The sequence below is a fragment of the Salvia miltiorrhiza genome, chromosome 5, assembly GCF_028751815.1.
Source record: "Salvia miltiorrhiza cultivar Shanhuang (shh) chromosome 5, IMPLAD_Smil_shh, whole genome shotgun sequence".
Taxonomy (NCBI): domain Eukaryota; kingdom Viridiplantae; phylum Streptophyta; class Magnoliopsida; order Lamiales; family Lamiaceae; genus Salvia; species Salvia miltiorrhiza.
The window spans coordinates 11,242,079-11,257,913 of record NC_080391.1 but is presented as its reverse complement, the minus strand read 5'-3'; the positions used below and the strand labels follow the sequence as shown (position 1 = coordinate 11,257,913).

Here is a 15,835-nt window from a genome sequence, read left to right as displayed (position 1 = left end):
GAACATAAATAAATGGGAAGGCATTTCGAAACACCAAGCAGAAGACGATCACGTAATCCTTTTAATTTACTAGGAAGGAGATGAGGTTATTTCCTTCTTATTTTTAATGTTACACGCAGAATTCGACAAATGGTGTTTCAACTATAGGCACACTAATTAAGCCCACGCCACGGCTTATGCAATCGGCTACAGTTTGCTGGTGGGAAGGCCGGCTGGGGCAGCACGAGATCTTTTCTCTACAGATCGAGAGATCTTCTTCACAGCTTCCTTAGCCAGATGACGAGGATGGCTCAACCACAATCCTCCATCAACAGGCAGGATGCTCCCGTTGATGTATTTACCTTCACATACAACACTTAACCATTACATAAGGGAAAATGAAGAAATCAACGGTGTCAAAGCCTAAGACCTAAAGACAGTGGCTGCTGCAATCATGAATATTATTCAAGTAAGAAGACAGGTTGCTTCACCAAATGTGCCATACCATAAACTCAAACAAGTTTTGAAATAAATCCAATCATTGGTAGATACACCTTTGGTGACAGTTATGCTTGTATGAATCCATAAATAAAGTTGGTGTTGCAAGAATGAAATGTAAGATGATTACCAGCATCAGAGGCAAGGTACACAGCAGCCATGGCAATATCCCATTTCTCTCCAAGTTTGTAGAGAGGCATATATTCCCTGGTTTTGTTACCGATTTCATCAGGCAGAAGTTTACTCATGCCGGCCGTATCTCCTATAGGACCGGGTGCAATGCCGTTAACTCGTATATCATAATCGGTGCCCCATTCGAGTGCCAAATTTCTTGTCATTGCATCAATAGCAGCCTTGGCTGCAGAGACATGGATCTGATACCAAGCAGCCGTGTAGTGCAGAGTGGCGCTGATGTTCAAAATAAGGCCTCCACTAGATGATGATGATGATGATGATGATGAGGTGTCTTTCTTCAGATACTTGAGTGCTTCGTGAGACATAGTGAATGTCCCAACAGTATCAATGTCCATAACTGCGTTACAACATAACACAAGTCAAGATCAATTTCGAACTTGTTACTTTTCAATCCATTTATATATACATAACCTGTTTTGAAGCCATTGGGAGAGAGATCTTCAGCTGCAACTAGGAAATTTCCGGCTGCAGCATTCACCAGAATGTCAAGCTTCCCGAAATGCCTCACCGTTTCCTCCACCACTCGTTTTGCATCTTCCACTTTCCGAACATCCCCTTGAATTCCAATTGCCTGAAAAAATAGAATATTATTTGTAAGTCAACACACAAATAGGAAATAGAGAGCAGGAATCAGAAGATGATGAAAAGAAAAGTGAATACGGGGATGCCGAGGGAGGTGAGGGTGGAAACGGCGCCGTCGAGGACATTCTTGCGGCGGCCCATGATGGCGACGGAGGCTCCGTGCTTCCCAAACTGGGTGGAGATCTCAAACCCGATACCGGAGCCGCCCCCGGTGAGCAGAGCTACCTTTCCTTTGAGAACGTCGGACTTGAATGGAGATTCCATTTTTCCGGCGATAGTGGAATACTAGAGGAAGAAATAGGTTAGGTCAATCACCAAATCCACAACTAGCTTAAAGCTGATCACTGCCGGCCTATATAATTCAATCTCCTCCTCACTAATTAAATCCGCCTCTCATTTTTTTTTAATTCAGATTTTGGTCGGCATATTCACCTAAATTCTTGCTCCTCCAATTACTTGGGAAACATTATACTCCCTCCATCCTGTAAGAGTGTATCATATTTTCGTATCATGTCAAAAATTGTCAGCCCTAATCCGACCCGACCCGTTTGTTATGAGTCCGGTCCGACCCGACCTGCTTTGCCGCTAACCCACCACCACCCACCCCCCAACCACCCCTCCAATTTTTTTTTTTTTTTTTTAAAAAATTTCCTCTCCAATCCCACCCCAGCCCCGCCACCCCACCCACCCCCCACCCCCCCTCCAAAATTTTTATTTTTTAAATTTTTTAAAAAAAATTTCCTCCCCAATCCCACCCCAGCCCCGCCACCCCCACACCCCCTCCAATTTTTTTTTTTTTTAATTTTTTTAAAAAAATTTCCTCCCCAATTCCACCCCACCCACCCCACACCCACCCCTCCAATTTTTTTTTTTTTTAAATTTTTTTTAAAAAATTTTCCTCCCCAATCCCACCCCAGCCCCGCCACCCCCACCCACCCCCCCCTCCAAAAAAATTTTTTTTTTAAATTTTTTAAAAAAAAAATTCCTCCCCAATTCCACCCCAGCCCCGCCACCCCCACCCACCCCCCACCTCCCTCCAAAATTTTTTTTTTTAATTTTTTTAAAAATTTTCCTCCCCAAACCCACCCCAGCCCCGCCACCCCCACCCACCCCCACCCAAATTTTTTTTAATTTTTTTAAAATTTAAAAAAAAAATAAAAAAAAATAAATTGGGGGTGGGGGGTGGGTGGGGGTGGCGGGGCTGGGGTGGGATTGGGGAGGAAATTTTTTTTAAAAAATTAAAAAAAAAATTGGAGGGGGATGGGGGTGGGTGGTGGGTGGGGTGGCGGGGCTGGGGTGGAATTGGGGAGGAATTTTTTTTTTTTAAATTAAAAAAAAAAAAATTTGGAGGGGGTGGGGGTGGCGGGGCTGGGGTGGAATTGGGGAGGAAAAATTTTTTAAAAAATTTTTTGGAGGGGGGGTGGGGGGTGGGTGGGGGTGGCCGGGCTGGGGTGGAATTGGGGAGGAATTTTTTTTAAAAAAATTAAAAAAAAAAAAATTTGGCGGGGGGGGGGGGGATGGGGGGTGGGTGGGGTGGGTGGGGGTGGCGGGGCTGGGGTGGAATTGGGGAGGAAAATTTTTAATAAAATTAAAAAAAAAAAAAAAAAAATTTGGAGGCGGGGGGTGGGGTGGGGGTGGCTGGGTCTTGGTCATGAGTCCATGGGCTTTTTTAAGTTTGGTAATGGGTATTATTGGGTCTATGGGTCTTATAATACCCATGGGTAATTAACCTACCCACACCCATTAATTTTTCACTTAATGGTCTGGTCCGGTGTGGATCAATTAAGCAATGGGTCGGTTCTGGTTCCGGAACCGTAACAATTTTAATGGTTCTGGTCCGGGTAAAACCCACCCATTGACATCCCTACATACTAATACTTTTGTTGATAACAATTAGTGTGAATTAATCAGGATATAAATTATCCTGATAATTTAGTGTGGATTAGTCATGATTTCTAATCTCAGATGGGTGTTTGATATCATTGGTAATTAATCCCAAAAAGTGTTTGGTATCCATTGAAATAGGTTGGATTAACATATCAAATACCTAAATTAGTAGCCTATGGAGGGGGTGGAATAATTAGTGTGGGTTAATCCCATGGGGGAGGTGGGATAATTAGTGTGGGTTAATCCCACAAAATAAGCTAGGGTCTTGGGATAAACCTGGAGTTGACCATATTAGTAACACATAATATCAAACACTACATAAATCCATATTAATTTAACTTATCCTGCTTTTAAACCCATATCAAACAGGGGTGAACTAATAATATCAAGTAATAAAATGGCCTTTTAAGATAGTAACCATAAAAGTTGCTACTTAAAACACCTCCCAGTATCAAAATAAAAGCAACAATATGATCCTACGAAGCTAACTTAAAACCAACATGAGTAAAATAACCTCAATCATGCCCATCCAAACATCACGAGAAAAATCTTCGGATGAAAAGAAAAAGGAGAAAAAAAATTACTAATAGAAGAAGAAGAAGAAATAGACAAGTATCAATCCCCATGATGTTGGCTGTATTTTAGACGAATTAATGGACTGACACAATTTCCTTGGGCAAAACATCCTTCATCAATTTGAAAAGAAAATCATCTTCACATCGTCCTTGCATTTGATCAATTAGCATGGAAAAAGTAGAAGCATCCGCTGAAAATCCCTTTTGGCGCATTTCTTCCAAAAACGGTATTGCCTGCTGAAAATCATTCTTCTTTAGCAAACATCGAGCCATGATGTTGTATGTTAGGTCGTTTGGTGCACAACCGCGGTTTTGCATCTCCATAAGCAAACATTTTGCCTCCTCCAAAGAATCTTCTTGACAAAGTGCACCAATGATCATATTATATGTTCGAGCATTAGGTAACACATCTCTAGAAGGAAGTTGGTTAAAAAGATCTCTTGCAACATCAAGTTTTCCATTTTTGCATAATCCGTTAATGACAGCACCGTATATGAATATATTGGGATTAACTCCTTTCACTTCAATACTGTGTAGTAATGAAAGAGCTTCATCAATGTCCCCATTCCTACACAACCCATCCAACAATATAGTATAAGTGTGCAAGTCTGGACTTAATCGTCGAACTTGCATATCCTTGAAAAGCTGCCAGCCGTCAGAAAATCTGCCTTTACTAAACAATCCATGTATCATGATATTATAAGTGCACGAGTCATGCTCCAAACCTTTACAAGGAAGTTCGAGAAAAAGACGCCAAGCATCGCCCACTCTTCCATTCTTGCAATATCCATTCATTAACCTGTTATAGCTAAAGATGTCAGGCATAAGTCCCCTATCTACCATGGAATCGAGTACTTTCCGTGCTTTATAGATTTCCCCTCGCAAACAATACCCATCCATTAACGCATTATAAGTGACAATATTAGGACTAACATTTCGTTGCTTCATAATTTTCAACACATCTTCAGCCTCTGTCAGCATTCCTTCCTTGCAGAATGCATCAATCACTATGGTGAAAGTAATGACGCTAAAAGATATATTAGAATTCACCATTTCATTTAGCAAGTGTTCAACATCTTCCACTCTACCAACGTCACACAACCCCTGAATCATCGAATTATATGAGACAACATCAGGTGTAATACCCTTGCCAACCATCTTAGATAGAAGTTGGAAAGCATCATCCACCATTCCACATTTGCATAACCGGTTAATCAATGCGTTATAAGACTTAACATCAGGTCTCCACCTAGCTCTTTCTAATCTACGAACCAAATCCCGAGCAACAAGAATTTGTCTACATTTGCAAAGCCCATCTATGACAGTAAGAACCATGACATCATTAGGCTTGCATATTCTAAAATCCAAAATCGTTAGGAACAATTTCACTGCGTCGGTGACCTTATCATCAAAGAAAAGACCTTTAATGAGAGTGGTGAATGTGGCAACATTAGGTTCGTAACCGCTCTTGAAGCAGATGCCCATTACAGCAAATCCAAAGTCTACACGTTTGAGAAGGCAATAGCAATTGATAGAGATAGCGAAAGTGAAATGATTAACGGGGGTACCCATTCGACGCATTTCGTCGAACATATGGAGTGCAAAAGAATACTGCTTCATCTTTACAGTAATACTCAAAAGATTGTTGTACGTGGGAACAGAAGGCTGCGGCCGCATTATCTTCATTTCTTGAAACAAGCGAATAGCATCATCTAATTCTTTAACACAACTGAAATCTATTCTGGGCACCTTACGAGAAAAAGGTCGATTGCTATAAAAATTGAAAGAAAAGAAAGACAATGGAGGAGAGAGAATACCAAATTTATGCGAAAATGGAGCTGCAAAAAATACTCTTCCACGAATCACATCAATTGCAGAAACAGCAACGCTTCTCCTCATTTCTTTGTTTTCTTTTTTTTTTGGCTTTTTGAGGTGTGATGGCAATTAGAATAGACTTATTTTGCAATAAATTTGTGCTGGCTTCGTTAGGGGTGGTTAATTTTTTTTTATTTGGGGAGGGGAGCGATACCTTACCCTCACAGAGCTGCTTACAAACGGGAGTTCATTTCATATATAAGCTCTCCAGCTCCTCTTTATTTATTTATTTTTTTTATCAAGATGACATAATAAGTCGAGAAATAATCTATATCATCGAAAATATCCTAACAAATTAACAATACTCATGCTTAATGATTTTTATCCCAATTTAACATTCATCTACACTTACGAAATCATTAATTTAATAAACCTTAGTTGGCATCTCAAATTTATTATTGATATTTAAACTATGAAAAGAAACTTCTAAATTCAAAATTCCCTCAAAAAATAAAAATAAAAATTATTTAAATTGAAGTTGAAATTGAAAACACAAATTAAGATTAACCATGAAAGGTGTGCTTATAAATAAAAATAAGATTGTGGGACGTTGGGAATACATTTTTGCAATATTGTGATACATTGGAGATTTGACAGTTGAGTCAATTGCTGGCTCATTCATGCTCTGAGACCATTTTTTTTGGAGTAGTTTTGATCTTTACCTTTTTATTTATTTAATTGCATGAATGTAATTATATTAATTTAAATTATTAAAATTAAACTAATAAAAAATTAAAGATTAAAATAATTAAATAGATCATTTTAACGTTTAGCAAAGCTCAAACTAATTTTAAAAGTTCAAATTAATGTTTAAAGCCCATTATTCAATTCTATGAATTATTTTAAAAGCCCTATAGGCAAATTCTATTTCTCTCTCTCAACTCTTTCACCTTCTCCATTTTCATTCTCTTCTTGTGTGGTTGCGGCGAGTCCACGTAAATATTCTTTAAAAAAAATAACGTGTATGACACGTTCAAGCCATTAAAGGAGATGAGCCAACATACTCTGTATCTATCGGCTCATCATCGAAATTGACTCAAGTCAAACGATGAGCCTAATGCTCTTATTCAATAAATAAATGAGACATACTCGGATATGTTCGTTATAATTAATTGGACTTTTTATGGGGTGCATGGTATATATTTGAATAATTTTACATAAATTATATTGATTGTAAACATTGAAGTATTATTGAACTACTCACTTTGTTTTATTAAGATAATCCACTCTCATTTTTCACACATATTAAAAATATATATTTAATTTTCTTTAAAAAATATAAATTTATATAATTATTTTATTTTATTTTTATTTGTTATATCTTTATTATAATTACAAGGGTTAAGTATCAAATAAGCCCCTATCATAGTAGCCCTTATCATGTTTAGATCCCTATAGTCGAAGTTGGGCCAACTAAATCCTCAAAGTGCCTAATTTTTAACAATTGGGCCCTCCGCCCTAACGGCTGTTTAGCACCGTTAAGATTTTTTTTTTTTTTTTTAATTTAGCCAAAGTCGCCGGAAAATACACCTCTCAATCTCTCTTCCGCTTTTCCAGATTTCGGCGATATCAACTGCTCATTTTCTCTTCTTTCTAAGTTCTCTGGCAATCTCACCTTTACTAGCATCGTCTTCAAACAATCACTCTATTGATCATTATATACTAACCATATTTCCCATACAAATATATGTTTTAATTTGAAAGAGAAGGAGAGAGAATCCAGAGATAGGACAATAGTTGGAGCAAGCTTCCATGGAGGCAACCATGGCGGAAGCCCTTCTATGCGGCGAAACTGAAGCTCAGATTGCAGGCGAGAGCGATTGGAAAGCTCGACTGGTCTGCTATGGGAGAGAGGGCAGCAACTGGATAAGATTTCAGTGGAGCGTGTGGAGAGAAGAGAGGTGAGCCGATTGTTCGTCGGGAATTGCAGCGGCAACGACAAAATCTCGAGGGAAAAGTTAGGGCTTTCCTTGTTTATTCGATTTTTGAGAGAGAGAGATCGAGGGATGGAAGACGCCGACCCACCGGTCTTCCCGAGGTGGCGGCTCGCCACAGATTCAAGAGGAGGCGGCGGCTTCTCGCCGGATGGAAGGTCCGCGGAAGGATTTTCAGAGAGAGAAGACGCTGCGAATCTGGAAAGAGAGGCCTATATTAATGGCGGAATCTGAAAATGAGCGGTTGATACCGCCGGAATCTGGAAAAACGAAAGAGAAAATGAGAGATGTATTTTTCGGCGAGTTTCCGACGACTTTGGTGAAAAAAATAAAAATAAATTCTTATCGGTATTAAACAGCCGTTAAGGCGGAGGGCCCGATTGTTAAAAATTAGGTAATTTGAGGGTTTAGTTGGCCCAACTTCAACTATATGGACCTAAACGTGATAAAGACCACTATGATAGATGCTTATTTGATACTTAACCCTAATTACAAATATTAAATAAAATTAGTTCAATAAAAGAAAATTGTATAACAATTCAAATAAAAAAGTAAATTATAATTATAATACTATAAAACGTCAAAAAGAAATACTCCACTACTAGTAGTTTTGATGAGAGAGGAGGAGTATTTTTAATTTGTTATTTATGAGGGTTTAAGGGTAACGTATACGCTGTGCGCCGTTGCTTCCACGTCGCCGTCGCCGTCGCCGCCAAGGGTCTCTGCCGCTCTACGCGGGCGCTGTTTCCAGCAGTTGAAGTGCTTCTCCCTTCCCAGATTCTTCCAAACCCCCAATTTAATTTGTTGTGCATCTATTAGGGTTAAAGAGCTTAGCAACCATGAATGAAGTAATCGAACTTGACGAAAACTTCCCATTGTTCTCCCGGAAAAAAAGGAAACCAACCACAACAAGCGCCGCCAGCCAGAAGCCCCCGCCATCAGAAACCAGCGTGAAGGTGCTGGAGAAAGAACTAAACCCCAACCCTACGCCGTCGCACATCACCTTCACCGACCTAGGGCTGGCGGAATGGGCCGTGAACACCTGCAAGGAGCTCAAGATGAAGCAGCCCACTCCAGTCCAGTACCACTGCATCCCCAAAATCCTGGCGGGCAGGGACGTGCTGGGCCTCGCGCAAACTGGGAGCGGCAAGACGGCGGCTTTCGTCCTCCCAATCCTCCACCGACTTGCCGAAGACCCGTATGGGGTGTTTGCGCTGGTGGTGACTCCAACGCGGGAGCTGGCCCACCAATTGGCGGATCAGTTTAGGGCTCTCGGGTCGGGTTTGGGGCTGCGGTGCGTGGAGATTGTTGGCGGGATGGATATGATTACTCAGTCTCGGAGTTTGATACAGAGGCCGCATGTGGTCGTTGCCACTCCTGGAAGAATTAAATTTCTTATTGAACAGAATCCTGATATTCCTGCTATTTTTTCTAAAACTAAGGTGATTAATCTTTTCGTCAATGATTAGTTTTTTTAGAAGTTGCTGTTTATCTTCTTATTCTTGTTAAAAATCCTAGCTGAAAGTATTTCAAGAGGCACACTATGTTGTATCTGGATTCTAGATCCTATTTGGGATTAATGTAATTGAATTTAACTAGGTTGAGTGCACCTTACATTAGGCATTCATTGAGTAAGATGGCCTGCTATTAAAGTAGTAGTTAAGTTGCGTTCCTGCTTATGCACTCAAATTTACGTCTGACACAGAATCTTGTTTGACAGTTTCTAGTCTTGGATGAAGCAGACAGAGTAGTGGACATTAACTTTGAAGCAGAGTTGAGAGTTATTTTTCAGTGCTTACCAAAGAAACGGCAAACTTTACTATTTACTGCCACGATGAGTAGCAACTTACAGACGATACTTGAACTATCAGCAAATAAAGCATATTTCTATGCAGCATATGAAGGTTTTAAAACAGTAGAATCTCTGAAACAACAGTATATTTTTATGCCCAAGAATGTGAAGGATGTGTATCTTCTCCACATATTGAAGAAAATGGAGGAAATGGGTGTTCGATCAGCCATGATATTTGTCTCCACCTGCAGGTACAACTTTCTTAATCATTCTCTAGCTTTTCTGTCTCTTCTAACTTTTTTTCATGTTTCTGTTCCAAATCTACTATTTATATCAACACAATATTTGTAAGGTAAAAAGTATCATATGTGGATCTATTATGTTGTGCAAATTTCCAACTAGAGTGTAGAGTTTAAACTACAAATGCATCGTAATTGCTTCTCCAAAACCTTTTGATTTGTAAATATGAGCCTTTGACCTTGATCCAATGTTGTCTTTGATTGAGCAGGAGTTGCGAACTTCTGAGTTTGTTGCTGGAACAGCTTGAACTGGAAGTAGCAGCATTACACTCTCATAAATCCCAGTCGTTGAGGCTTTCGGCATTGCACAAATTCAAGTCCGGGCAGGTCCCTGTGCTAATAGCAACTGATGTTGCTAACCGTGGTTTAGACATACCAACAGTAGATTTGGTCATAAACTATGACATTCCAAGGTAATAACATATTCAAGGATGTTAATGATGTTAATTCATCTATCATACTCATGAATAGTACTGAAGTGCCTGTTCATTACAGATATCCAGAGGACTATATTCATCGAGTTGGTCGTACTGCAAGAGTAGGAAGAGGAGGCCTTGCTCTTAGCTTCATCAACGAGGTAAAATCTGAGTTCGGTGTATTTAATTTCCAAAACTCTTCACAGAATTCTAGAGTGCTACTGCTTTTGGTGGTACAGAAAATTAGTGTAATAGCTTCCACTGAAGTCTGATCATACTACCTCATCTAAAGAATATATATTTGTTTGTGTGCACACTTGTGTTCCATGATACTTCTTGGATTTTGCATTTGATATCTGAATAGGTGACCTTTGTCTATGTTGGTTTCTGTTAGATAAATTAGGTGCATGATTCAAATCAATATCAATCATATGCTGTTTGACTGGATGAGGCAGATGTCTACTCTCATTAGATGTTTTGTTGACTTTAGAAGCATATATAGTACAATTACATAATCACAATTGTTGAGTTAATAATTTTGAGGAATCATGGCCAATTTGTATTGAACTCGAGTAGCAAATCCTAATCTTTTATCAAAGTTTGCGATGGATCAGGTGGGGTTAAATTTAATAAATATATATCCAATTTTACCATGAAAGTAAACAAGGCTTTTGAGGTATTGCCTGAGATTTGTTATAAACTATCAGGCCACCAACAAATTAGTTATACTTCTCTAATATGCTATATCAGCTATATTACGGTGCACTAAAGTTGAATTGTAAAGAAAGTCTTCGCAAAACTCTACTTTCGCAAGACTCTGAACATTCTAGAGAAATATCTCTATAGGGCATTGGTCCTTCTTTTGTTGCATATTCTTTTCTTGTGGATTATGAATTGATTTAGCATGAAGAAAATGTCAGTCAGGGTATTTTGGTGATACACATACAGAGACTTTGAGATAAAAAAAGGCCTTGGGCCTTGGCCATCATTTATATTTTGTTATCTTGTATATGATGTAGTGTTTGTGGTTTGATGCTTGAAGACATGTTCCTAGTTCATCTGGCTCGAATGCTAACCAATTAATATGTGTTTATACAGAATGATATAGATCTTGTGCTAAAAATAGAAGGTCTTGTTGGGAAAACACTTGATAAGTTCGAGTGTAAAGAGAAGGAAGTACTTGAGGATATTACAAAGGTAAGTATGGCTTACGAGCTATGACCATTTCACAATAGTGTTATACTCCATTATTTTGGTTTTCTTTTTACGTCTCCTGGCTGCAAGACATGAACGTCGCACATTAAAAGGGAGCAAAGTTGGACAGGATGCGTGCGTGGTTGTGCATCAGATATACCATGTTGCTTATATACGTTTGTGGTGTAATTGCATCAGGTCTACAAGGCTAGGCGTGTGACAGTGATGAAAATGATGGATAGTGGGTTTGAGGAGAAGGCCATAGCTCGGAAAGCTCAGAAGTTGAGATCAAAAGACGTAGGGAACAAGAGTAAGAAACGGAAGAGGGCCAAAGCTATTGAAGCATCTCAACACTAAAATTATTCCCGTCATATTCTCATTCTTGGTATTAATAGGGAGTAGGAAGATTTTGATCTAGATGAAGTACCAACGCATGCACAATCTTAGCATACAAAATAATTTTAAAGACAAACATTCTACAACTGTTGTACAAACTTTTTAGTTTAGAAAGAAACGACGCACCCTTTTCATTTTTATATTTTATTTTGATGAGACCTTGTTGAAATTAATCCAAATAGTTTTTTTTGACGAGTATTTACCAGTCCAATTTTAACAAATTGATCAAAATCGTTTCTAACTTGATAATATCCAATTACAAGAATTGGGACAATAAAGAAGCCATAGTTGCAAAGCAGACATAGTTTAACAACACCGACCATGAAATCAATTGCAATTACTGAGAAAAGTCGACTTCCGTTTCCAATTCCCAACCACTGATATGAATAAATGTCAGAAAGCAACAGTGCATACATACTAGGCTCAAATTTATCTCGCAACTACTAAGTTTGGGAGTAGCACGCCAGCCAAAAGGACCAAGAAAGATTACACCTCCTACTTAATTATAGAACACATACTTGCCCAAGATCAAAACGAGTCACTCGCTCTGTTGCTCCTGCTGCGATGGTGGTGGTTGCTGCGAAGGATGAGACTGCGGCCATGGCATGAACGGTGGTGGAGGTTGGCCTCCGTAGAGTGCAGCCTGATCAATCGGTTTTCCCATGATCATTCCAGGCGCTCCCACTGGGGCCTGAGGGGGCACATAGTAGTACGGAAGCGCATCCGGAGTTGATCCAACTAACGGAATGGCAGCCTTGGTAATGCCAAGCCCCTCTTCTTTCAACTCATCTCTAGGAATTATGTCAACCAAGAAGTCGAAAACGTCAGTTCTTGAGATGGCAGCAGCAATGTCGTTCTTCTGCAGAGTCCGCCTTTTGTTCTCTTCAGTGTGGATCCAAGATCGTAGTGTCAGTTCCAAGATGAACATTTCGCACGCCTTTGCAAATATGACAGGGGCTTCAGCAGATATCATTCTAACATCCTCATCGGCTTTCATTATCTTTTTTATCCGGGCAAGCGGAAGACTGTGATTCTTGAAATCAGTAGTTTGGTCGATCTCTTGCATTTGATTCGCCCAAAATGCTTGAAGTTGTTGCTGCTGCTGTTGACTGTGAAATTGCTGGGCCTGGTGGTAGGCGAGTTGTTGCTGAGGAGTGAAACTAGTTGGAGAGGAAACTGTGCCAGCAGGAGTGCCAGTAGCCACCATTGGTGCTGTTTGATAGGGGGGAGTGGCATAAGCCATCGACCCACCGCCTGCTGCAACTCCCTGCTGCTGTTGCTGATTCTGGTGTGCCAGTTGCTGCTGCCTTTGATCTGAATGGTCCATGTCTATTGAAAATGCTATGGTAACTTTTTACTTACTCCGACACTGCAACAGATAGTGAAATAAGAACTCAGCTAATCGATAATGAAGAAGATCCAGCAATAACAATTATACATGCATAACAGTAGATACAAAAAAATTACATATGTATACGAGTACAGAGGAAATTGACATGTGTAACCAAGAAGAATGACAATTCTGTGATTTAACAATAAATTAGCTCTAGATAATACAAGACGTTGATTAATCCAGCATTGAACAATAGTACCTCACAGCCAATTCCAGGTGAGCAGAATTAGTGCAGCAAATGAGATAAACGAGAAAATCCGCAAGTCAAACATAGAGCCAGAATCACTTACTAAGATGTATGAACATGAAGAATACCCAACTTGTAGGATATTATCTAACACTGAATATAGAAAGAACAAAAGAGAGAAAACAAGAATCAGAAAATAAACATGCTCCATGAATCCCTTGGCAAGAGATCGAATTGTAACAGGCAAATCTGATGATTATTCTCTTCTCCAAATCTAGTGCTAGACAGTGTTGAAAATGGGGGACAAAACCAACCATATACATGTTAAATTATTCCATCGCACATCTACAGTAAATCCAATGGCATATTAGCATTTTCGTAGAGAATGTCATAATACACTAAAATATTAAACACAACCTGCATATGATTTGCAGGTTATGTATTATGTCCAACATAAATAGTTGTAAAAGAAGATTTTCCTAAACTCTCAGAGAAGAAGAGAAGACGACACATAAAGCCTATCAAGTTCTACGATTACCTGCAATGGAGCACAGGAAAGAAAAGTTACCATTCCAGAAATTACTAATAATCCAATTAAATTCTTTTGACCTGATCTCCAACTTGGCCAAAAAATTATTGATGAGCCAAAATAAATGCAAAAACCCCCAAAACGAAAACCACGAGAATCTAAAGGAGGAATTGGAAATAAAAGGGGTACATACCTTATTTAAACTATTCTTTTAATTTTAGGAACGAACTAAGTTTAGCTGGGTGATCATGAGGTCAACTCGAATATTTAAAACCAACAATCAAGAGTTAAGCAGCACATAAAATAAAAGCACAAAACATCAAAACACCCAAAATAAAAAATTGAGAAGAAATAAAGGCATCCCCATAGAAACATTTTAGCACCATAGAAAAATCAAACAAAGAAACAGAGATGAATAAGTGCAAAATACGTACCCATTTTTCTCGGGAAATGAAAAAAAATAAAGCAGCTTGAGATTTCTCCGGTGGCCAAAACCCTAAGAGAGAGAGAATGGAGGATATACGTAGAGATGGTTTATGTATACGTATAGACAACTGTTTGAGAGAGAGAGAGAGAGAGAGAGAGAGTAAAGAAGGAGAAAAAGGAGGGACAGCGGAGAGAGGGTTTTGAATATGGTCCGATGAGAGAGAGAGAATCTTGTGGGGAAATGAGACGCGTGGCGTCTGCTCGAGAGCCGGATACTCCACGTGTCGATTAACCGTTGGTGCTCCCTGTGACGTAGGCGAGCTCACCTCACCTCACCCCACCCTCTACTTTAACATTAAATTCCCACATCCACGTTTCTTTACTCAAAATCAAAACTAATTCACGAAAACGCCCCTATAAATAAGGATCTTCAAATTAATTTCTCAAATTGTTTTCGAATCACTTTGAAATTCAAAAATCAGTTATACAAACAAATAAAATTCTGCAACATCTTCACCCGCACTCTCTACGATGCCTTTGTTCAGGGACCGGGACCATGAATGGGGCAAGGTCGGTTTTCATTTTGTGCATCACTTTTTCTTTTGTATTCTTCTTCAATGGCACAATGGTCTTCTTGAAAAAATTAAGTATTACTAGTACACAACATCCTAACTCCATAAATGAAATATTGCTAGCCTGATTTTTATGTTGAATAATATTATCCTTGTCCTTCAAAATTATGTATTACCACCGTTCTAATTAAATAAATTATAATGGAAAATTGACACATAATAAATATTTTCATATAACTCATTAAATATTATTTACATCAAATGTCATTGTACCTCACAAATAAAATAAAAAATTAAAAATCGTGTTACAGTAAACTTGAATATAAGACCTTTAATTTTGGGCATTAACCACTTTATCGCTAGGTCAATACACACAACTCAATCAAACACTCTTAACTAGTCATGAGTTGTTTGAGGCGGTGGAATTGGTGATGCATAACTCCATTGTTGCTTACCAAATTAAGGAAAAATCCCATATGGTATGTTAAGAGAAAATATCAGCTATATTTTGAATTGATAGTAAAGCGTAAATTTCATATATAAACTCAAAGATAAACTGATTGCATGTTTTGTATTTAAACAATAGCTCAACTATAGCTATAGATACACTATTACTTCTAGATAATGACTACTCAACCTCTTAACTAACTTTATAACAGAAAGTAGTTAAAGAGTTAAATAAGCTAAACTAGTCTAATTAATCTGCTGCTAACTACTGCGACTGATATGTAATCCAATACACCCCCAACAAAGACTAAGAGGGTGTTTGGCTGAGCTTATAAGCTCCTCAAAACAGCTTATAAGCTGTTTAAGAGCTTATAAGCTCCTTCAAAGTGTTTCGCAAAATAAGCTCCTCAACAGCTTATAAGCTCCCCAAAAAATAAGTTCCTCTACCCCAACTTATTTTTTTATAATCTCATATGCAACAATCTTTTTACAAATATTTTTCAACTATAATTTATTAGTTCCATCATATATCATTTAAGTTTATTTTTCTTCGATTTTCTCTCTCTAAAAAAATATTCTCTCTCTAGCAAAAAAATTCTCTCTCTAGCTTATAAGCTCAATTATCCAAACACTTTGACAACTTATAAGCTCTTAAAAAT

At 38.6% G+C, this 15,835-nt stretch overlaps 4 protein-coding genes across 6 annotated transcripts; 1 reads left to right on the top strand and 3 right to left on the bottom strand.

The window, feature by feature from the left end:
* Nucleotides 1–23: 23 nt before the first annotated feature.
* Nucleotides 24–1,788, bottom strand: LOC130986006 (peroxisomal 2,4-dienoyl-CoA reductase [(3E)-enoyl-CoA-producing]). The gene is made up of 4 exons (XM_057909261.1): nt 1,333–1,788; nt 1,084–1,243; nt 608–1,009; nt 24–341 (listed from the first exon to the last, which is right to left on the bottom strand). The coding sequence occupies exons 1-4, from the start codon at nt 1,516–1,518 to the stop codon at nt 187–189; spliced, it is 903 nt and encodes a 300-aa protein (XP_057765244.1). The 5' UTR covers nt 1,519–1,788; the 3' UTR covers nt 24–186.
* Nucleotides 1,789–3,513: 1,725 nt separating this feature from the next.
* Nucleotides 3,514–5,771, bottom strand: LOC130986005 (putative pentatricopeptide repeat-containing protein At1g12700, mitochondrial). The gene has a single exon (XM_057909260.1). The coding sequence runs from the start codon at nt 5,613–5,615 to the stop codon at nt 3,792–3,794; it is 1,824 nt and encodes a 607-aa protein (XP_057765243.1). The 5' UTR covers nt 5,616–5,771; the 3' UTR covers nt 3,514–3,791.
* Nucleotides 5,772–8,119: 2,348 nt separating this feature from the next.
* On the top strand, nt 8,120–11,820 carry LOC130986001 (DEAD-box ATP-dependent RNA helicase 36). Its single transcript, XM_057909255.1, has 6 exons — nt 8,120–8,967; nt 9,246–9,568; nt 9,826–10,029; nt 10,112–10,193; nt 11,131–11,229; nt 11,425–11,820. Exons 1-6 carry the CDS (start codon nt 8,365–8,367, stop codon nt 11,581–11,583), a joined length of 1,470 nt encoding a protein of 489 aa, XP_057765238.1. The 5' UTR covers nt 8,120–8,364; the 3' UTR covers nt 11,584–11,820.
* A 139-nt stretch (nt 11,821–11,959) lies between these two features.
* Nucleotides 11,960–14,543, bottom strand: LOC130986002 (nuclear transcription factor Y subunit C-2). Of its 3 annotated transcripts, none has more exons than XM_057909256.1 (2): nt 14,166–14,543; nt 11,960–12,991 (listed from the first exon to the last, which is right to left on the bottom strand). In XM_057909256.1, the coding sequence occupies exon 2, from the start codon at nt 12,947–12,949 to the stop codon at nt 12,161–12,163; it is 789 nt and encodes a 262-aa protein (XP_057765239.1). In that variant the 5' UTR covers nt 12,950–12,991; nt 14,166–14,543; the 3' UTR covers nt 11,960–12,160. The 3 variants fall into 3 exon arrangements, with proteins under 3 accessions (XP_057765239.1, XP_057765240.1, XP_057765241.1); XM_057909257.1 differs by lacking the exon at nt 14,166–14,543 and adding an exon at nt 13,925–14,158; XM_057909258.1 differs by lacking the exon at nt 14,166–14,543 and adding an exon at nt 13,741–13,936.
* Between the last annotated feature and the right edge of the window lie 1,292 nt (nt 14,544–15,835).

What these genes read in the sequence shown, in the direction of transcription:
- LOC130986006 (XM_057909261.1), bottom strand. Translation starts at nt 1,518, where the DNA reads ATGGAATCTCCATTCAAGTCCGACGTTCTCAAAGGAAAGGTAGCTCTG. An exon ending in TCCCAATGGCTTCAAAACAG is followed by an intron (nt 1,010 to 1,083) that starts GTTATGTATATA and finishes GTTGTAACGCAG; the next exon opens with TTATGGACATTGATACTGTT. An exon ending in GTACCTTGCCTCTGATGCTG is followed by an intron (nt 342 to 607) that starts GTAATCATCTTA and finishes TTGTATGTGAAG; the next exon opens with GTAAATACATCAACGGGAGC.
- LOC130986005 (XM_057909260.1), bottom strand. Translation starts at nt 5,615, where the DNA reads ATGAGGAGAAGCGTTGCTGTTTCTGCAATTGATGTGATTCGTGGAAGA.
- LOC130986001 (XM_057909255.1), top strand. Translation starts at nt 8,365, where the DNA reads ATGAATGAAGTAATCGAACTTGACGAAAACTTCCCATTGTTCTCCCGG. An exon ending in ATATTTGTCTCCACCTGCAG is followed by an intron (nt 9,569 to 9,825) that starts GTACAACTTTCT and finishes TTGATTGAGCAG; the next exon opens with GAGTTGCGAACTTCTGAGTT. An exon ending in CTCTTAGCTTCATCAACGAG is followed by an intron (nt 10,194 to 11,130) that starts GTAAAATCTGAG and finishes GTGTTTATACAG; the next exon opens with AATGATATAGATCTTGTGCT.
- LOC130986002 (XM_057909256.1), bottom strand. Translation starts at nt 12,949, where the DNA reads ATGGACCATTCAGATCAAAGGCAGCAGCAACTGGCACACCAGAATCAG.